The sequence below is a fragment of the Dendrobates tinctorius genome, unplaced genomic scaffold (assembly GCF_039654945.1).
Source record: "Dendrobates tinctorius isolate UK_male_01 unplaced genomic scaffold, ASM3965494v1 ptg000117l, whole genome shotgun sequence".
Taxonomy (NCBI): Eukaryota; Metazoa; Chordata; class Amphibia; order Anura; family Dendrobatidae; genus Dendrobates; species Dendrobates tinctorius.
In genome coordinates, this window is record NW_027361785.1 from 11,430,462 (window position 1) to 11,450,208 (window position 19,747).

The 19,747-nt window shown below is 45.4% G+C and overlaps 1 protein-coding gene and 1 long non-coding RNA gene across 4 annotated transcripts in view; one reads left to right on the plus strand and one right to left on the minus strand.

Annotated features, from left to right (window-relative positions):
• LOC141101442 (uncharacterized) overlaps positions 1-19,747 on the plus strand; it is a 161,318-nt gene that overhangs the window by 14,778 nt on the left and 126,793 nt on the right. The window lies entirely within an intron of this gene.
• MITD1 (microtubule interacting and trafficking domain containing 1) overlaps positions 1-19,747 on the minus strand; it is a 32,109-nt gene that overhangs the window by 4,169 nt on the left and 8,193 nt on the right. For 2 of the 3 annotated variants that reach the window (XM_073590534.1, XM_073590537.1), the window contains exons 3-6: positions 9,512-9,648; positions 5,462-5,548; positions 3,413-3,528; positions 1,753-1,813 (exon numbers count right to left, since the gene is read on the minus strand). In XM_073590534.1, the coding sequence (XP_073446635.1) occupies positions 1,753-1,813; positions 3,413-3,528; positions 5,462-5,548; positions 9,512-9,648 (401 nt within the window). The remainder of the gene's footprint in view (positions 1-1,752; positions 1,814-3,412; positions 3,529-5,461; positions 5,549-9,511; positions 9,649-19,747) is intronic. The other variant, XM_073590536.1, reaches the window with a different exon arrangement.

A 19,747-nucleotide genomic window follows, 5' to 3' on the forward strand; every position in this document is an offset into this window, starting at 1 on the left:
TGCTGAGATAATGTTATAATTGTGCCCCTGCTGTGTACTGTGTAATGGCTGTGTCTGACCGTACAGGGACCTGGTCTGATCATACCACAGCTCCTGGGCAGGGGGGACTAACTATACAGACATTACAGCAGGGGATCACAGCTGATTCTTTCCTTGATGTAAAATATTGTTTAAAAACAAGCAGTGAAATGTTTTACCTAAAAAAAAAAAAAAAAAAAAATCAGCTATGTTCCCATGCTGTATTATCTGTTTACTTTCTTTTGCGTCCCCCACCCCTGCCCAGGAGCTGTGGTATGATCATACCATGTTATTGTACGGTCACACACGGCCATTACACAGTACACAGCAGGGGCACATTTATAGGATTATCTCAGCACACGGACATTTTTTTTTAAACACTTCCAAGTATGGAAATTATTATTACTCCAAGATCTATTGATTAAAATGAACTTATTTTTTTCATGGGAAAACCCCTTTAAAAAGGAACACAAGGTGGCCATACATGTAACAGTAGTACACATGAGAACCAGATTGATCTTATTAAGTGTATGTCACTAAAAGCATTGGTTCTTTAATAGATACTGGATAATACAATAAATTTAAATGTTTTTTTCCTTCCAACTTTTTAACTAACTAGTTCATCATGGCAGTGTTGAAAAGTAATAAGATCATCTATTTCTTACCAGCCCCAGATCAAGCTGTGGTCTCCAGCACTGCCCCTAGTGCTGTAGATGTACACATCCATTCAGTGCAGTGGAGGAGACACAGAACTTGACCTGTGGCACGTAAGTAACAGATTATTTTAAAATGATTCCACAGGATTTCATCTGCCAAACTATTTCTGTGGGCATGTAGTTCTTTCAAAGGCAGCCATTCTCTTACATGACCAGTCTATTCCTCCATCACTGAGAAATCAGTGTTTGAACTGATATGCAAATGAGGGTGAAGAGATATTTGTAGATCTGATGCCTCTGTCACTCCAACTCTATTCTGCATCCTGCACCACCACCTCCGACTTGACAGACGGAGCCTTTGCCTGAAGTTACACATAATAGAGGCTCTGTCCGTCAAGCAGGAAGAGGCAGCGGTGGGTGGGGAAATAGAGTCGGGGTGACAGAGGTTTCAGATCTACAAATAGTTCTTCATCTTTATATAATTTCAAACACTGATTTCTCATTAACAGAAGTACAGACTAGTCACGTAAAGGTACTGCTGTTCTGGCCTTTGAAAGAGCTACGTATGAATACAAATAGTATGGTGGAGAAATCCTGCTGACAGATTCCCTTCATTATTATAACACAGCCATAACAAATGAGTTAAACATTTTAAAAATTGAGAAAATCCCTTTCGATCATAATCAGCAGTCATATGCTCAATAATTTCAAGAGTTGAAGATTTTCCAACTGAAATATCATTCCCAGTATTAGTATTTTGTTGTGTGTGTCCTTTCAATGACCAGTGTCATTAAATAAAAAACACAGGAATGCTGGTCAGATCAGGATCAAACGGACCTCTGTACCGCCATCTCAAGAAATTGTTCCTTTTAGCAATATGTCAAAAGCTCTGGTTTACACAAGCAACAACCTATCTCATGCAGTTGTGTATATATGGGTGACGATCTTACAGAAAGCAGGGGTCCAAAGAAGAAATTCTGGAAAAAAAATTCTACATAGATTTCTTTTCTCGTTACATTTTATATTTTTCTGAAACCTGCACAGCATACACTTGGTCTAAAAATGAAAAGTTACTTACCTGAGGTTTCTTAAAATAATCAAGGCCTCTTCCAATCTTAATCATCCAGCCATTGTTAAACCTGCATACATTGAGAAAAAAATAAGCTTCAGTACATGCAGAAATGTACATTGAAGGGTTTGTTCCTACTCCACTTACTATTGAGGTGAGCGGGGCAGATGTTATTATGCCATTGAATCCTGATATGCCAACCTACCGGGAGGTATTAGCGGAAGTGGCATCACTTGCCCCACTCAGCACTTAATGCGGAAGGGAGCTCAGCAGGACTAGCTCTTTAACCCCTTCATGACCGGAGCTTTTTTCGATTTCGTCTTTTGCTCCCCTTCTTTCCAGAGCCATAACTTTTTTATTTTTCCGTCAATATGGCCATGTGAGGACTTGTTTTTTGCAGGACGGATTGTACTTTTGAACAACACCATTGGTTTTAGCATGTCGTGTACTCGAAAACGGGAAAAAAATTCCAAGTGTGGTGAAATTGGAAAAAAAGTGCAATCCCACACTTGTATTTTGTTTGGCTTTTTTTCTAGGTTCACTAAATGCTAAACCTCACCTGCCATTATGAATCTCCAGGTCATTATGAGTTCTTAGACACCAAACATGTCTAGGTTCTTTTTTTTATCCAAGTGGTGAAAAAAAATTCTAAAAAAAATTGCGCAATTTTCCGACACCGGTTGCATCTCCATTTTTCGTGATCTGGGGTCGGGTGAGGCCTTATTTTTTGCACGCCAAGCTGATGTTTTTAATAATACCAATTTTGTGCAGATACGTTCTTTTGATCGCCCATTATTGCATTTTAATGCCTTGTCGCGGCGACCAAAAACACGTAATTCTGGTGTTTCGATTTTTTTTCCCGCTACGCTGTTTAGCGATCAGGTTAATCCTTTTTTTATTGACAGATCAGGCAATTCTGAACACGGCGATACCAAATATGTGTATGTTTGATTTTTTTTAATTGTTTTATTTTGAATGGGGCGAAGGGGGGTAATATTTTTAAAAACAGTTTTCTTTAACTTTTGGCATGCTTCAATAGCCTCCATGGGAGACTAGAAGCTGCCACTACCCGATCGCCTCTGCGACATAGAAGCGATGCTCAGATCGCCTCTATGTAGTAGAATTACAGACTTGCTATGAGCGCCGACCACAGGATGGCACTCATAGCAATCCGTCATCACCAACCATAGAGGTCTCAAGGAGAACTCTGGTTGTCATGCCGATGAACAGATGACTGGGATCAGCGATGAGCGTATTTCTGGCCTGCTGGCCAGAAGCACGATTGAAATACCGCTGTTAAGAGTTTGACAGCGGCATTTAACTAGTTAATAGGCGTGGGTGGATCGCAATTCCACCCGCGCCTATTGCGGGCACATGTCAGATGTTCAAAACAGCTGACATATCCCGGCTTTGATGCAGGTTCACCGCTGGAGCCCATATCAAAGCACAGGATACTGACATCAGATGTACTATACCGTCAGTCAGTAAGGGGTTAAACAAGGGTGAAATAACTTTCCTCCACCAGGACAAAGTAAGGCTCTTTACAATCTATACATTTGTTGCTGGAAGTGTCCACGTGAGATAGACATAAAACTGCACACCTATACGGATGCCTTTGCCTTGCTGCTAAAATGTAGATGAGGGTATATTATGACATATCATTTCCTACCTGATTTCCCGGTCATGAATCGATGAAGAAAAAGCGACCTCTAACGTTACACCAAAGTCCTGTAGTGAATTCTTAATCTCCTGTAAGCTGCTCATTTGTTGATCTTTAACAGTCTCCTAGAACAATTAATAAAAAAAAAATTAGTGAGTCAATATTAACTAGTTTATAAGGCTTATATATGCAAAATAAGCAGGAAGAATGTAGCAGAAATCAGTGAATAGTCAAAGAAAATTAATAAACTATCATATTAACCCCTACCAAGTACTTTGCACAATCTGTTGTATATGTCTGGCCTTTGGATAGTGCAGAGTAAAGGCCCCTTTACATTTAGCGATGCACCAGCGATTCCGACCACGATACGGCCCGGTCAGGATCGCTGGTGCATCGCTAAATGGTCGCTAGTGAGCTGCTACACAGGAAGATCTCACAGCGATGCAGCAGCGATACAGCGTTCGTTACTTACCTTTCAGATGCGGCGATCCTGACATCCTCCCGCCCGGGTCCACGAGTCACTCGTCGGCGCCAGCAGGAAGCGCCCAACGAGAAATGGAGCCGGGCGATCTCGCGTGATCAGCGACAGACAGTGGGGGGAACGGGTCGGAGGTAAGTATCACACATAGCGATGTCGCTAGCAATATCGCTATAACGTCACAAAATCGGTGACGTTATAGTGATATTGCTAGCGATATCGCTATGTGTAAAACCCCCTTAACACTGATGTAATGGCCGGTATTGAGGATAACTCCAATTACAGTCAATTAACCCTAGAGCTGATGAGGTTATTCAGGGTCTTCCTCTTTCACTCCATCAGTATCCAGGAGATGTGAACATGGGATTCTAAAGCCTCTCCATGCCAGCAAGGGGACCTAATAAAGACCCCCAGGTCTGCCGTTCTTGCATTCCTATTAAGGCCCTTAAGTTCAGCATTGTATTTTACCAACCAAGAGGCAATTGCATGATGAAGTCCCCTAAAATCAGTTTGAAAAAAGTAGGATTAAATAATAACATAAATACTTCTTTTTGGTTGTGTTGTGTTGTATCACGAATAGTGTTCCTTAGGCTGTGTGCCCACGTAGCGATTTTTAAGCGTTTTTGCCACGATTTTCGGCGCAAAAACGTTTAAAAATCGTGTACAGAACGCCCCCCATGCATTCCTATGGCATTCCGCACATGCTGTGCTAATGCTGCGCTTTTTTCCGCGGCGGAATCGCATCGCGGAAAAAATCGCAGCATGCTCATTCTTTTGTGAGGAATCGCAAAGAACTGCCGCGATTCCGCACCCATAGGAATGCATGAGAATCGCTTACTTCCCGCATGTGGCTATGCCCACCATGCGGGAAGTTAAGCGTCTCATGTGCGGTTGGTACCCACGGTGTGGAGGAGAGGAGACTGTCCTCCAGGCCCTGGGTACCATACCCCTGTAAAAAAAAAAGAATAAAAAATAAAAAAAATCGGGGTATATTTACCTTCTGACGTCCCGCGCTGCATTCCCGGCCTAAGCGGCAAGGTCCTGTGATGACGTAACGCGAGACCAACGTCATCACAGGTCTCGCAAGGCATTACTGGGAACGCTGAGGCCCGGGATGGCAGCGCGGGACGCCGGAAGGTAAATATACCCCGATTTTTTTTATTTTTTTTTTAGCATTTTAACATTTTATCTTTTACTATTGATGCCGCATAGGCAGCCTCAATAGTAAAAAGCTGCTCACACTTGTCAAACACTATGTTTGACGAGTGTGACCAACCTGTCAATCACTTTCCAAGCGATGCTTCAAATAGCTTGGAAAGTGCTTGAATATCGCAAGCGAAAATCGCGATCATAATCGTGGTAAAATCACGGTGAAATCGCGCGGAAAAAAACACGCGATTTCTGGGAAGGAATCCGGTTTTTAGTGTTCAGAATAAAACGTTACGTGGGCACATAGCCTTACTATAAGAAAAAAAAGGTATGAAAACATATATAGGAATTACGGTATGTTTTTACTAATCTGCATTGTAAAACGTTAACTTGCATCCCCATGTGACAATTAAAAAAAAAAAAAAACTCACCTCATCTCTTGAAGTCAGCAAATTGATTTTCTTGACTTTGGAAGGACCTTTGATGAGCATTTCACAAAATCGTAAAAAGTTATACAACTGCGAGGTAAATTAAAAACAAAAAAAACAAAAAATCACAATTCCACTCCACCCTCAGAGATGCAATATTCAACCACAAATAAGAATATAAACTAAGTGTAAGAGATATCATTTTAAGGCTATGTGCACACGGTGCTGAAACTGCTGAGGAATTTTCCCTGCAGTTTTTGCTAAATCCACAGATAAAATGACCTGCGTTTTACCTGCGGATTTACTGCAGTTTTTGTGCGGTTTTCTCCTGCAGTTTTCCACCTGTGGATTTCTATAATGGAGCAGGTGGAAAACTGCAGCAAATCCGAACAAAAGAAGTGACATGCTGCAGTTTTCAATCCGCAGCAAATCTGCGCGGAAAAAAACGCAGCATGTGCACAGCGGATTTTGATTTACATTGCCTTTAATGGTACTGTACATCACATGCAGTTCTGCTGCAGATCCGCAGGGCCAAATCCGCTGCGGATCCGTAGGAGAATCCGCATGGTGTGCACATAGCCTAAAAGCTTGCTCACATATATATATATATCTCTATCTATATCTGTATCGTTCTCATCCCGGAGAACTTGTAATCACTTGTCATCCATGTGCTGTCCGTATTCAATCCGTTTTTTAAATCGGTAGCTATTAATCATTTAGAGGGCCGTTTACAGTTTCCTATACTACAAAACTGTAATGTATCCGTACAAATCAGATGCCATACTGATCGTCCATATGGCATGTAATGTCTGTATAGTCTCTTGCTTCCTCCCCTGCCCAGGAGCTGTGGTATGATCAGACCGTGTTCCTGTACGGTCAGACACAGCCATTACACAGTACACAGCAGGGACACATTTATAAGATTATCTCAGCACAGGAACAGTTTATAAATACACATCCAATTGTGAAGTTTATTTTTATTCCAACATCTGTTGATTAACCCCTTCATGACCAAGCCTATTTTGACCTTAATGACCAAGCCATTTTTTGCAATTCTGACCAGTGTCCCTTTATGAGGTAATAACTGAGGAACACTTCAACGGATCCTAGGGATTCTGAGACTGCTTTTTCGCGACATATTGGGCTTCATGTTAGTAGTAAATTTAGGTCGATAATTTTTGCGTTTATTTGTGAAAAAAAATCGGAAATTTGGCGAAAATTTAGAAAATTTTGCAATTTTCAAATTTTTATTCTGTTAAACCAGAGATTTATGTGACACAAAATAGTTAATAAATAACATTTCCCACATGTCTACTTTACATCAGCACAATTTTGGAAACAAAATTTTTTTTTGTTAGGATGTTATAAGGGTTAAAAGTTGACCAGCGATTTCTCATTTTTACAACAAAATTTACAAAACCATTTTTTTTTTTTTAGGGACCACCTCACATTTGAAGTCACTTTGAGGGGTCTATATGGCAGAAAATATTCAAAAGTGACACCATTCAAGCTACTTAAAGCTACATTCAAGAAGATTATTAACCCTTCAGGTGCTTCACAGGAACTAAAGCAACGTGGAAGGAAAAAATTAACATTTTAATTTTTCCAACAAAAAATTTTTTAGCATCAATTTTATCCTTTTCTCATGGGCAACAGGATAAAATGGATCCTAAAATTTGTTGGGAAATTTCTCCTGATTACACCGATACCTCATATGTGGTCATAAACCACTGTTTGGGTGCACAGCAGGGCTCAGAAGGGAAGGAGCGCCATTTGACTTTTTGAATGGAAAATATGCTGGAATATTTAGCAGTTGCCATGTCGCGTTTGGAGAGCTCCTGTGTGCCTAAACATATTTTGGAAACTAGACCCTCCAAGGAACTTATCTAGGTGCATAGTGAGAACTTTGAACCCCCAGGTGGCTCACAAATTGATCCATAAAAAAAAGTATTTTTTTCACAAAAATTTTCTTTTAGCCTCAGTTTTTTCATTTTCACATAGGCAACAGGATAAAATGGATCCTAAAATTTGTTGGGCAGTTTCTCATAAGTACACCAATACCTCATATGTAGCCATAAACCACTGATTGTGCGCACGGCAGGGCTCAGAAGGGAAGGAGCGCATTTGACTTTTTGAAGGGAAAATTAGCTCCAATCGTTATCAGACACCATGTCGCATTTGGAGAGCCCCTGATATGCCTAAACAGTGAAAACCTCCCACAAGTGACCCCATTTTGGAAACTAAACCCCCCAAGGAACTTAACTAGATGTGTGGTGAGCACTTTGAACCCCCAAGTGCTTCACAGAAGTTTATAACGCAGAGCCGTGAAAATAAAAAATCATTTTTTTTCCACAAAAATAATTTTTTAGACCCCAATTTTTTATTTTCCCAAGGGTAACAGGAGAAATTAGATGCCCAAAGTTGTTGTGCAATTTTTTCTGAGTACGCTGATATATGTTGGGGTAAACCACTGTTTGGGCACACGCCGAGGCTTGGAAGGGAGGGAGCACCGTTTGACTTTTTCAACGCAGAATAGGCTGGAAATGAGATCAAACACGTGTCGCGTTTGGAGACCCCCTGATGTGCCTAAACAGTGGAAACCCCTCAATTCTAACTCCAATCCTAACCCCAACACACCCCTAATCACAGCCCTAACCCCAACACACCCCTAACCCTAATCCCAACCCTAACCATAACCCTAACCCCAACACACCCCTAACCCTAATCTTAACCTTAATTCCAACCCTAATTCTAACCCTAATTCTAACCCTAACCCTAATAGAAAAATAAAAACAAAAATATTTTATTTATATTATTATTTGTCCCTACCTATGGGGGTGATAAGGAAGGGGGATGATTTACTATTTTTTTTATTTGGTCACTGTGACAGGATCTATCACAGTGATCAAAATGAATGAATGGAATGGCAGATTCGGCGGGCGCACTGTGCATGCGCCCGCCATTTTGGAAGATGGCGGTGCCCATGGTCCATGGTGGAGGGACACCGGGAGCGACAGCGGGACTTGGAGGGTACCGGGGGGTTGATCGGAAGGTGGGGGGAGCAGATGCTGACGGCGGCAGATCGCCGCCGTCAGTCGGTGACGGGGGCAGATCGCCCCCATCAGTCGGTGGGGTGGGTTCAGATAACTGTCTCCAGCCATGGCCGATAAGATTTCAGCATCAGCCATGGCTGGATTGTAATATTTCATAGATGAAATATTACTATCACTCTGATTGGCTGTTGAAAGTAACCCCGGTCACCCGACCCGCAGGAGGGTGATTTATACCATGATGCCGACGTAGGCGTCACTGGACATATTGGCACAGGTTTTCATAACGCCTACGTAGGCGTCATTGGTCGGGAAGGGGTTAAAATAGACATTTATTCACGGCACAACCCCTTCAAGGGTATGATAAGTGATAGTAGAACAATCCCTCAAGATGGCTGGACCATTATTGTAAATACACCATTGTAAATACACACCTGTACTTTGTATCTCCCCCACCTCATTGTAGATTGTAAGATTTCACGAGCAGGGTCGTCTTATTTTGCTTTAATTATTGTATTGTTAATGTTGTTATTTATGACTTGTGTTTTGAAACTGTTAAACTGCGGAATATGTTGGCGCTATATAAATAAAGATTATTTATTATTATTACTACTACAAAGTTGTAATACAAGGGAATAATCCTAGAACTGCTTCTACTGAAATATCAGTAGCACAACTGTGATTATTACATACAATTTTGAGGTCAATTCATCAACACTGGTGCCTGGTAAAAAAATGTACTGTGTCTTTCAGCTGCTCTGCACCAGAGACATTTCTGTGATAATTTACATCTTGGTGGTATAAATTATAATGAATTTATTGGACCTCAGTAGATCATGTGCCTCCTTGCTAATCTCTAATCAGACTTTTCATGAATTTGACAGAGCTGGAGAAAAAAATATTCAATGAAAAATTGCAAAATTATTGTCCAAATATCTGTTGCGAATTTTTTTTAAAATAGTTTACAAGCATAAAGTCAACATAACAGTATATCTTGATTTACTTGATGCATGTGTCGGATGTAAGGATCCTCCACCCAAACTTCTGTCAGGGTCTCATCCACATAGGGTTTGAAAAGATTTTCGTAGCTATAACCAGTTGCATTTTCGAGAATCTTAATTTGCTTGTGATATTTTCCCTCTAAAAAAAAAATTCAAAATTACCAAGCAGTAATCCCAAATTCGAACCATTTAATACGAAAAATCAATTTCAACTTACCCTATTCTAAAGAATAAGAAAGCAGGAGGTAAGATCCAGGATGAGATATGTGTGACAGAGGTGGTTGGCCTCGGAAATGTAGAGACTTGTACTAGTACCACTAGGTTACTGAGATAGTTTTAATTGGTCTGGATTTTAGGTCCAGGATTTAGAAGCAACTAAAAAAGAGTCTTGGTGGGAAAAGTCATTCCCATAATCCAGCCCTGGGCTTACAGGCCTTATAACATCATCTGGGTTAGCTTAGCAGAGTAGAATTTGGGCTGGAGCTGAACGGAGGTGTGTTTGTTTGGTGAACACATTTAAACTGCTTGATCTGATACAGCTTGAAATACCAAGATTAATGAGCTGCTATATATTTACCTTGCTTCACTGCACAAAAGGAAAAGAATATTCATGTTATTAATTTTTACTGGAGAATAGCGGCTTCAGTTTTGGCGCTGTAAAGGTTATGATGGACCTAAAATGTCATGCTGTTTGGATATAAAAACACTGTGCCAATGCGTATCCAACAGCTATCAGAGAGCTGAAACTCTACAATAGCTATGGTCAAAAGGGTGCAGTGATCACATAGTGTATTACGTAAAATACTGCTGTAATCTAACAAGATGTATTTAATATTTCATATAAATAGGAAGAAACCTTTGGTCCCATCGGTACAAATGTCATAAAAGCAGCTGTTTAAAAAAGGAACCTGTGCTATACTACTTTGGAATATTCATTAGGGATACTTCACTCACCAAGTTATACTAAAGGGATAAACCAAATGTAAAAGTTAATCTGGCAATCAGCGAGCTACCAGGTGGCTTTTCACAATCTGTTTTGTGGTTTTAGCCTAAGTTGATTCTATGCGCGTTTAATTACCGTATTATAATAAGATTTTGCACCACTTTAAGTTTGTCTGCAAAGTCCCTGTTAATTATCAGCAGGGAGTCTGCTTAAATATCCAGGATAAGAGGAGACAATGTGCTGCATACCACTTTGATCCAGACCTTATATGGCTGCCCTGAACAGTGGTTTCTTTTCAAGATTTCTTTACTAAAGTGGACATACTGTCACGTGCCCCGTCCTGAGTGACACGGCCAGCAGGCCGGTAACTGATACAACAGGACGCAGCACGTGTAATTGTCCTATGTGACGTGGCCCGCAGGCCGGTAACTAATACAATAAGACAAGGGAATAGGGAAAACCTGGGTAATAATAACAATGGAGGCCCTGCGATAGGGACCGGGGAAGTGTCTCTACACTCCTAACGTTCCCTAGGCCGGTTCCGCACCAGGCGCCGATCAGGAACCTAAAAACCCTGACTCGCCCTGCACCTAAACCCTCACTAGGGAATTGGTCAGTGCAGAAACTAATCCCACCACTGCACTAAACACACAAGGAAAAGTGACATAACAGGGGAACACCACTTAGCTTTGCTCTGTTTCTTATGCTCCCAGCAACAGAGCCCACCACCTGCGTGCATCTTTTCCTCCACCGTGTCCAACATCTGGGTGCACTGTCCAGCAACGGAGTCCAGCACCTGAGTGCAGCTGTCCAGCAACGGGGTTCAGCACCTGAGTGCAGCTCTACACCATAGCTGCCACTCCACCAAGCTTTGCAAGAATTCTTCACTGACACCATAGCTGCCACTCCACCATGCTTTCCGCGAACTCCTCGCTGACACCATAACTGCCACTCCAGGACTCTTCTCAGCACCATAGTGCAGCCTTGGAGCAAACAGAGTCCCCACCTGCGTGCAGCTGTCCAGAAACAGAGTCCAGCTTTTCTGCCAAAGAGTCCAACATTTTGAGTCCAGCTTTCCGCAACAGAGTCCAGCATCCTGAGTGCAGCTCTACACCATTGCTGCCACTCCACCAAGCAATGCCAGCCCTCCTTGCAGACACCATAGCTGACACTCCACCAATCCATGCCAGCCCTCCTTGCAGACACCATAGCTACTACTTCGGCACTCTGACTTGGCTGCCCGTGACTCTCCTTCAGCTCCATTCTTTACCCAGGCTTGCTTGCAAATGAGGAACTATCACCAACCGTGATTAACACACCTGATAGAGCAATCACACCTGTTACATAATCACGTGCACAAACTAAGGTAACCAGAGTGCAATGACCCTAATGGCTACCGGGGGGAAAACTACAACTAAAATCACCACAGTGCAATGACCCCAATGGCCACCGGGGGGCAAAACCATCTTCGGCACACAGCCAAAGGAAAAAAAAAGTTACTTCGTGCATTTAATCTGTCAGATCCAACCTGGATCATGACACATACTGATCCGCGTAAATAGGGATTTTTGTGTACTCACCGTAAAATCTTTTTCTCTGAGCCAATCATTGGGGGACACAGAGACAGTGGGTGTTATGCTGCTGGCCACTAGGAGGACACTAAGTGAACCAGAAAAAAGTTAGCTCCTCCCCTGCAGTATAGACCCTCTCACTGGCTGAGATGTCTCCAGTTCGGTGAAAAAAGCAGTAGGAGCATAAACAGTCAACAATAACCATAACTATGTCAAAACCTAAGAATGCTACAGTGAGCCAATAGGTTAAACAGGGTGGGTGCTGTGTCCCCCAATGATTGGCTCGGAGAAAAGGATTTTACGGTGAGTACACAAAAATCCTATTTCTCCTACGCCTCATTGGGGGACACAGAGACAGTGGGACGTCCCAAAGCAGTCCCTGGGTGGGGAGCATACATCTGCTAATACCCCATGTACCACTGAGTCAATACTGAGGTACTGCCGATTGCAGGCTGCGTCTGCCGAGAGCTGCATCCGCAGCGGCCTGAGAATGAATTAGTCAATGTTTGTAAAGGTATGCAGGCTGGACCAAGTCGCAGCCTTGCAGACCTGTTCTGCCGAGGCCTGGTGCCGAATGGCCCAAGAGGCGCCCACTGACCGGGTAGAGTGTGCCTTAATCCCCGCTGGGACAGGCACGTTCCTGACATGGTAGGATTCCTGAATCGCTAAGCGAATCCACCTGGCTATCGTTGCTTTGATGCGGCTAGACCCTTCCTATGCCCCTCTGGAAGCATGAACAGGGCATGTGACTTGTGGAAGGGAGCCGTTTGCGAGATGTTTAGTCTCAGCGCCCTAACCACATCCAGGGTGTGGAGGGCCTTCTCAATGTGATGGACTGGCGCCGGACAAAAGGAAGGCAAAACAATTTTCTCGTTGAGATAGAAAGAGGAGACGACCTTGGGCAGGAAGGACGGGGACATCCTGAGAACTACCTTGTCCTGATGAAAATTCAGGAACGGAGAACGGCAGGACAGGGCTGCCAATTCTGAAACTCGTCTGATTGACGTAATTGCTACTAGAAAGACCACGGTCAGTGACATGTCCTGCAGCGCTTCAAAAGGAGCCTCCTGTAAGGCCCCGAGAACCAGGTTAAGGTCCCATGATTCCAATGGCCTTCTATAAGGAGGCGCCAGATGGGAATCTCCCTGAATGAACGTCTTGACCTGAAATTTGGTGGCAATTTTGCGTTGAAAAAGCACTGACAAGCCCGAAATTTGGCCCTTCAGCGAGCTAAGGAATTCCAATAGTGGAATGGAAAACACCAGAGGTGATCGACCATGATCCTAGCACCACGAAAAGGTTTTCCAGGTGCGGTGATAGATGCGCATGGACACAGGCTTCCTAGCACTAATCATGGTGGAAATCACGACGTGAGAGAACCCAGCCTGTGCTAAAATCCAGGATTCAACGGCCACGCCGTCAAAGACAGGGCCCCGGAGTTCTAGTGGTAAATTGGGCCCTGCGAGAGTAGCTCCATGCGATCTGGAAGTCGCCAGGGGACGTCGGCGACTAGTTGTATTAGTTCTGCATACCATGCTCTACACGGGCAATCTGGCGCGACTACGATCACTGGTACACCCTCCGCTCTGATCTTCTTGATGACCCTCGGAAGCAAGGGAAGAGGGGGGGGGGAAAGATGTACGGGAGCCGGAACCGGTGCCATGGCAGAACTAGGGTGTCCGCTCCGATGGCGCATGGATCGCGCGATCGGGCGAGGAACCTTGTTGTTTAGTCTTGAGGCCATGATATCCACATCCGGAGTCCCCCAACGATGACAAATCTGCTGAAAGACTTCCGGATGAAGAGACCACTTTCCCGAGGCAATGCCTTGGAGACTGAGAAAATCTGCTGCCCAATTTTCTACGCCCAGGATGTGGATTGCTGAGATGGGCGAATGGTTGGTCTCGGCCCAATGGAGGATGTGACTCACTTCGTGCACGGCCATCCTGCTCCGGATACCTCCCTGGCGGTTGATATACGTTACAGCCGTGGCGTTGTCAGATTGGATCCTGATGGGGTGACCTGCGAAGAGATGGTGTAAACTCCGTAGAGCTAATCTGATCGCTCATATCTCTAAAATGTTGATGGGGAGACGCGACTCTCAGGTTGAACAATGACCCTGTGTCGTGTGGTGACAAAAAGACCGCACCCCACCCGAGAAGACTTGGGTCGGTGGTTACTACCAACCATCTTACTGGGAGAAAAGACCTCCCTTGATTCAGGGAGGACCTCAGTGTCCACCACCAGAGGGCTTGCCTGACCCGCAGGGACAGAAGGATCCGACAGTCCAGGGAGAACAGGTTCTTGTCCCAAGCTACAGCAACGCATGTTGTAAGGGACGGAGGTGGAACTGTGCAAATGGAACTGCTTCCATCGCTGCCACCATCTTTCCGAGAACTCTCATGCTGAAACGAATGGAGTGAGAAACGGGTCGGGAAAGAGTCCGCGCTGCCTGTTGTAAGGCTTGGGTCTTTTCTGGAGGGAGAATGACCAACCCGCGGGAAGTGTCCAAGATCATTCCTAAAAAGGAAATCTGCTGAGCCGGTTTTGGGAAAGACTTTTCGAAGTTTATCTTCCACCCCAGGCGAGAAAGTGTATTTACTGTTATATCCACGGTTTCCTCGCAGGCTGGAAGGGACAGACCCTTGATGACCAGGTCGTCCAGATACAGTAACACCACCACTCCTCGAGAGTGGAGAATAGCCATGACAGCCGCCATGACCTTGGTAAAGACCCTGGGGGCGTTGGCAAGTCCGAAGGGCAAGGCAACGAACTGGAAGTGTTCCTCGTGAATTGCAAAATGCAGGAAATGCTGTTGGGCCGGGCAGATCGGAATGTGAAGGTAAGCGTCCTTGATGTCGATGGATGCTAGCAATTCTTTTTTCATGGAAGCAACAACTGATCAGAATCGCCGTACCTTGACAAACTGATTTAACAGTTTGAGATCCAGAATGGGTCGCATCGTCCCCTCCTTTTTTGGAATCACAAAAAAAGGTTTGAATAAAATCTCCCTCCCTCTCGTGATGAGGGACCGGAATGATGAATCCATCCCGTAGCAGAGTCTGAACAGCCCAAAGGAAGGCTCTTGTCTTTTCCTTGGGGGGAGAGGAAAGGAAAAACCTAGTTGGAGGGTGGGTAGATCTATGAGATCTGGCTCCCCAAGATCCAGAAGCCCTAGGCCTGGGTTTGCAAGAGCGGTAAGGTCTGTATGAGACCTGGGAGCCTCTGTCTCCGCACGGGGACTGACCTGATCCGGAAGAGAAGGACCAACCGGAATTGTTGCGAAAAGATCGAAAACGCGTCAGCTGTTGGTTGCGAAACGGCCGAACAGCCTTTACTGAGGAAGGAATTTACTTTTTCCCCTGGTAGTATCAGAAATGAGCTGGTCCAGTTTCTCTCCAAAAAGATGACCCGTTTGAAAGGGGAGAGAAGTCAACGATTTTAGATGTGGCATCCGCCCGCCAGACGCGGAGCCATAGGGCTCTTCTAATGGAGACTGCATTAGCGGCAGTTTGAGCCGCGCAATTGGTGGCATAAAAAAAAGCGTCTACTACAAAGTCCGCTGCGTAAATTATCTGCCTGGCGACAGTGGTTGCCTCAGGAGGAAGATTGGTGCTCTGGAGGAAGTAATCAGGACTTCTGCCCAAGCGTCCACTGCCATAGTGACCCAAATTGCCGGGAAAGATGGAAAAAGCACTGCTACTGAAGCTTCAAAAAACTGAACGGGCAAGGTAGTCAATTTGATGATCGGAGGGGTTTCTGACTGAAGAACACTCAGAAACAGATAGGAGCGTTTTAGAAGCAAGACGCTATACAGGAGGGTCCACCAAAGGGGACTAACCAATCCTTCATTAGGTCTGGAGCAAAAGGGTATTTAGCCTGAGTAGACTTTGGCCCTGTGAACCGCTTATGTGGCCTATCCCTATGTTTCTGGACAATTTCCTTAAACACCGGATGGCTGGTAAATAACCTGCACACACGCTTGGTTTTCTTAAATGATATAGCGTGTTCTGGAGAGGGAATATTTTCCTCATCCAACTTCAGAATCCTGTTGACTGATTCTATAAGAGAATCAAGCGACTCTTGATCAGTTGGGGGATTCTGAGGGGCTGACGTGTCAGATTCGAATTCAGAGTCGTGCTCGCTGTGAACCTCAGGAGAGGGAGAGCGAGACACAGGAGTTGCCGATGCTGAGGCGCAAACGTGACTAGGGGACGCGTCATGGGTCCGCTTTCTAGAGACCTGACCATCCTTTGAACGAGTATGGCCCCTGCTGATGGACGGTTCCCAGCCGACGCCAGAGCCCTCCTCGGGAGGTATGGATGCTTTCTGACTTAGTTTCCTCCCGGAGGGAGAATATAGCCTGGGTCAGAGATTCCACCGACCTTGACAGGGACGCAGCCCACTCAGGGGTACTAAACGCAGGAGGCCCGTCAGCAGCGGCGGTGTGAGGCGTTGGAGCACAGTCCGGGGCGCAGGCTGGGTCGCAGTCCGTGCATAACGGATTAGTCTGCGCACTGGGTAAGGCAGACTTGCAAGTGGTACACACGGTAAAAAACGCAATGTGCTTTTTAGCAGCCCGTTTAGCGTCTTTAGATTGAGACATAGTGCTCCTGAAAGGGTTAACGGCAGAGTCTGTCTGCAGCTGCAGGGAATGTGCCGGGAAGGGGTTAAGCTTTAATCTGAGGGCAGATGCAGCTTACCCACGGTCCTGTGCTGTGTCCCCCGGGAGGAAAGCGGTGACCCTGTGGTGTCCCCCGGTATCCGGCTGTGCAGAGCAGGCATAGCACTCCTGAAGGGGTTAACGGCAGCTGAGGTAAAAGAGATGGCCCCCGAGATTAGAATTGCGCGTCTTGTAAGGAATGAGAGGCGCCAAGAGGAGTGGGCGGCGACGTTAGCGCAGGCGGCGCTATTCAAATTGCGGCCTAGTAGGCCAAAAAAGCAGGGGACTAAATTTCTAAATTTTTGGCCTACCCTCGGTAGGCGCCAGGGGCGGCACTAGCGAGGACGGCGCCATTCAAATTGCGGCCTAGTAGGCCGGAAAAGCCGGGATCTAAATTTCTGGCCTCCCCACAGTAAGCACCGGGCGGGGGGGGCGCCAGTGTACCACCGCTGACGCTAAGTCAGCGCCTCTCCCGGGGACAAGGACCCGACCCCATACCTCCACTCCTGTGCTCAGGCAGGTCGCGCTGTCTGGGGTTTTCCATGCAGGTGTTTCATCCTCTGGGCGATGTAGCAGAGATGGAGGAGGTCTTAAAGGGGTATTGCTCAATCGATCCACCCTGTGGCAGGGGGATGGATAGCTCTGGGGATGATTCAGGGCATCCTAAAAGCGCTGCTCAAGTCCTCTCCATGCACTCCTGTGCTTCGTCCTGTTGCGCTTGCCCTTGTATCCTTGGAGTACCGACCGTAAGGGAACCATCGTCAGAGGAATCAGCCCCATTCGTCGCAGGAAAGCGTACAGGGAGATATACTCCGCGTGCTTACCTGTTGATGGTTCAGGGGAGAGTGGCCGTAGAAAGGAACCGTCGCCCCCTCCACTCCGTTATTTAAAAAATAAAATAAAAACAGTGGGGTCTGAAACCAGACCCAAGTGCCTCCTATAGAGACTAAGCAAGAACTGGAGAAATCTCAGCCAGCGAGAGGGTGTATACTGCAGTGGAGGAGCTAACTTTTTTTTCTGGTTTACTTAGTGTCCTCCTAGTGGCCAGCAGCATAACACCCACTGTCTCTGTGTCCCCTAATGAGGAGTAGGAGAAATTTGGTTTATCCCGGTTGTGATGGTGTGATATGTTATGTGGGTATCATTTTGTGTATATTTATATTTTACGGATTTCCCTAGTGTTCTCTTGTTGCCCTGTTTCATTCCATGTATTCCCATATTGTCTAGAGCCTCAGTTACCTTCCAAATGTCTGATAATTGAATTAGCTCACTTACTGTCTGCAGCCTGACTGTATCTATGCCTATTGATGAACCCCTGTAGTGCCTTAATCCCCAAGGCACCTTTGTCAAGTCTGGGAGGCCTGAAAACCTCCCCAACCTGTCTGACTACCGCTGGACATAAGGAGGGGGCTGAGGAGGACGGGAGCTGTTCAAGTCAGACCCTGTGTGGTGATGATCGTGTGAGGACAGCACGTCAGAGAGAAGGGGAAGCATATGGACTCATTTTATCCTCTGTCTGATGGATTATTGGACACCTCATCTCCCTTGAACATTCATCCTGTTACAGAACTGCATTCGTGTTCTGGACTATTGTATCCTCAGTGTGGTGGATTGTTTATGGACTTTTAGTTTTGCCTATAATAAAGGTCTTGGGATTGTTCACACTTTCCTCACTTTGTTGATTGTGTGGTATCGGAGAAGGACCCCGTGACACCCCTTACAGGGGTTGTCTGGTCAAAAGTGAGAAGTCTGCAGTCACTCTCTGTGACTGCAGACTATGAATCCCTCCAGCACTAAAAAAAGGAAACAACCCATATATATCCTCCATTCCCCAGCCGGAAACCATCAAAACCTCGCAGCACACCATGCGTACTAAATCTGCAGTCGAAAAGAGTGAATGCAGACTTATCAGTTTTGACCAGACAATTCCTTTAATTTAAGGTGGTGAGTGAAGCATCTCTAATCATTCTTCCAAACAAGTGTAGTCCCAAAAATGTTACTGTTGAGATGTATTTAAGAATATTTTTGCTCGGGTGACCCATGAGTATTCTGGCGTACTCGGAGATTTAGTTTCTGTCGACACAACTGCATGATTTGTGCCTGCTGGACAGCCTGAATACATGTGGGAATTCCCTAACAAACAGCCATTCCTCACATGTATTCAGGCTGTCTAGCAGCCGCAAATCATGCAGCTGCATCAACAGAAACTAAAGCCCCCGTTACACATAGCGATATCGCTATGTCTGATACTTACCTCCGACCGGCTCCCCCCGCTGTCCAACGCTGATCGCGCGAGAAAGTCCTGGACCATTTCTCGTCGGGCGCTTCCTGCTGGGCTTCCTGTGGCGACGCGTGGACGCGGGCGGGAGGACGTCAGGATCGCCGCGTCTGACAGGTAAGTAGCGACCCCCGACCCCTGCGATGTCGCTGGTGAGATCTGCCTGTGTGGCAGCTCACTAGCGACCATTTAGCGATGAACCAGCGATCCATATCGTTGTCGGGATCGCTGGTGCATCGCTAAGTGTAACAGTACCCTAAATCTCCAAGCACGCCAAAATACTCAGAGGACACCCGAGCATGCTCTGGAGAACCCGAGCAAAGAGCATACTCGCTCATCATTAAACATTACCAAATAACTTGATAGATATTTATAATCTGCTTTTCAAGCCTTCACAATTTTCAGCCTATTCATATCTGTGGTCAGTAAATGAGACCATTCCAATTGAGGGGCTGCAAACCTTTCCATACCTCGGATAGGTGCCCAAGATCTGGAAGAGCAGCATTTTGGACGTAGCTCATCTGCGCTGCGTGTAAAACGCTGCATTGTACATTAGAAGCACAGTGGAGTGGATTTATAGAAATCCCATGCCGCTGTGTTTCTATTTACCGCTGTGTAAACTTACCCGCGGTGCGGGTTTATGAGCAGCGGCATGTTCACTATCTGCAGTGGTGACTCTAGTCTCCACTGCGTAGTTTCACCCATAGCCATTCTTTAGCTGCGGTAAATCCGCATGGATCACCTGAGTGATTAGAAAGCACTGTTTTGGATGTGTCCAAAACG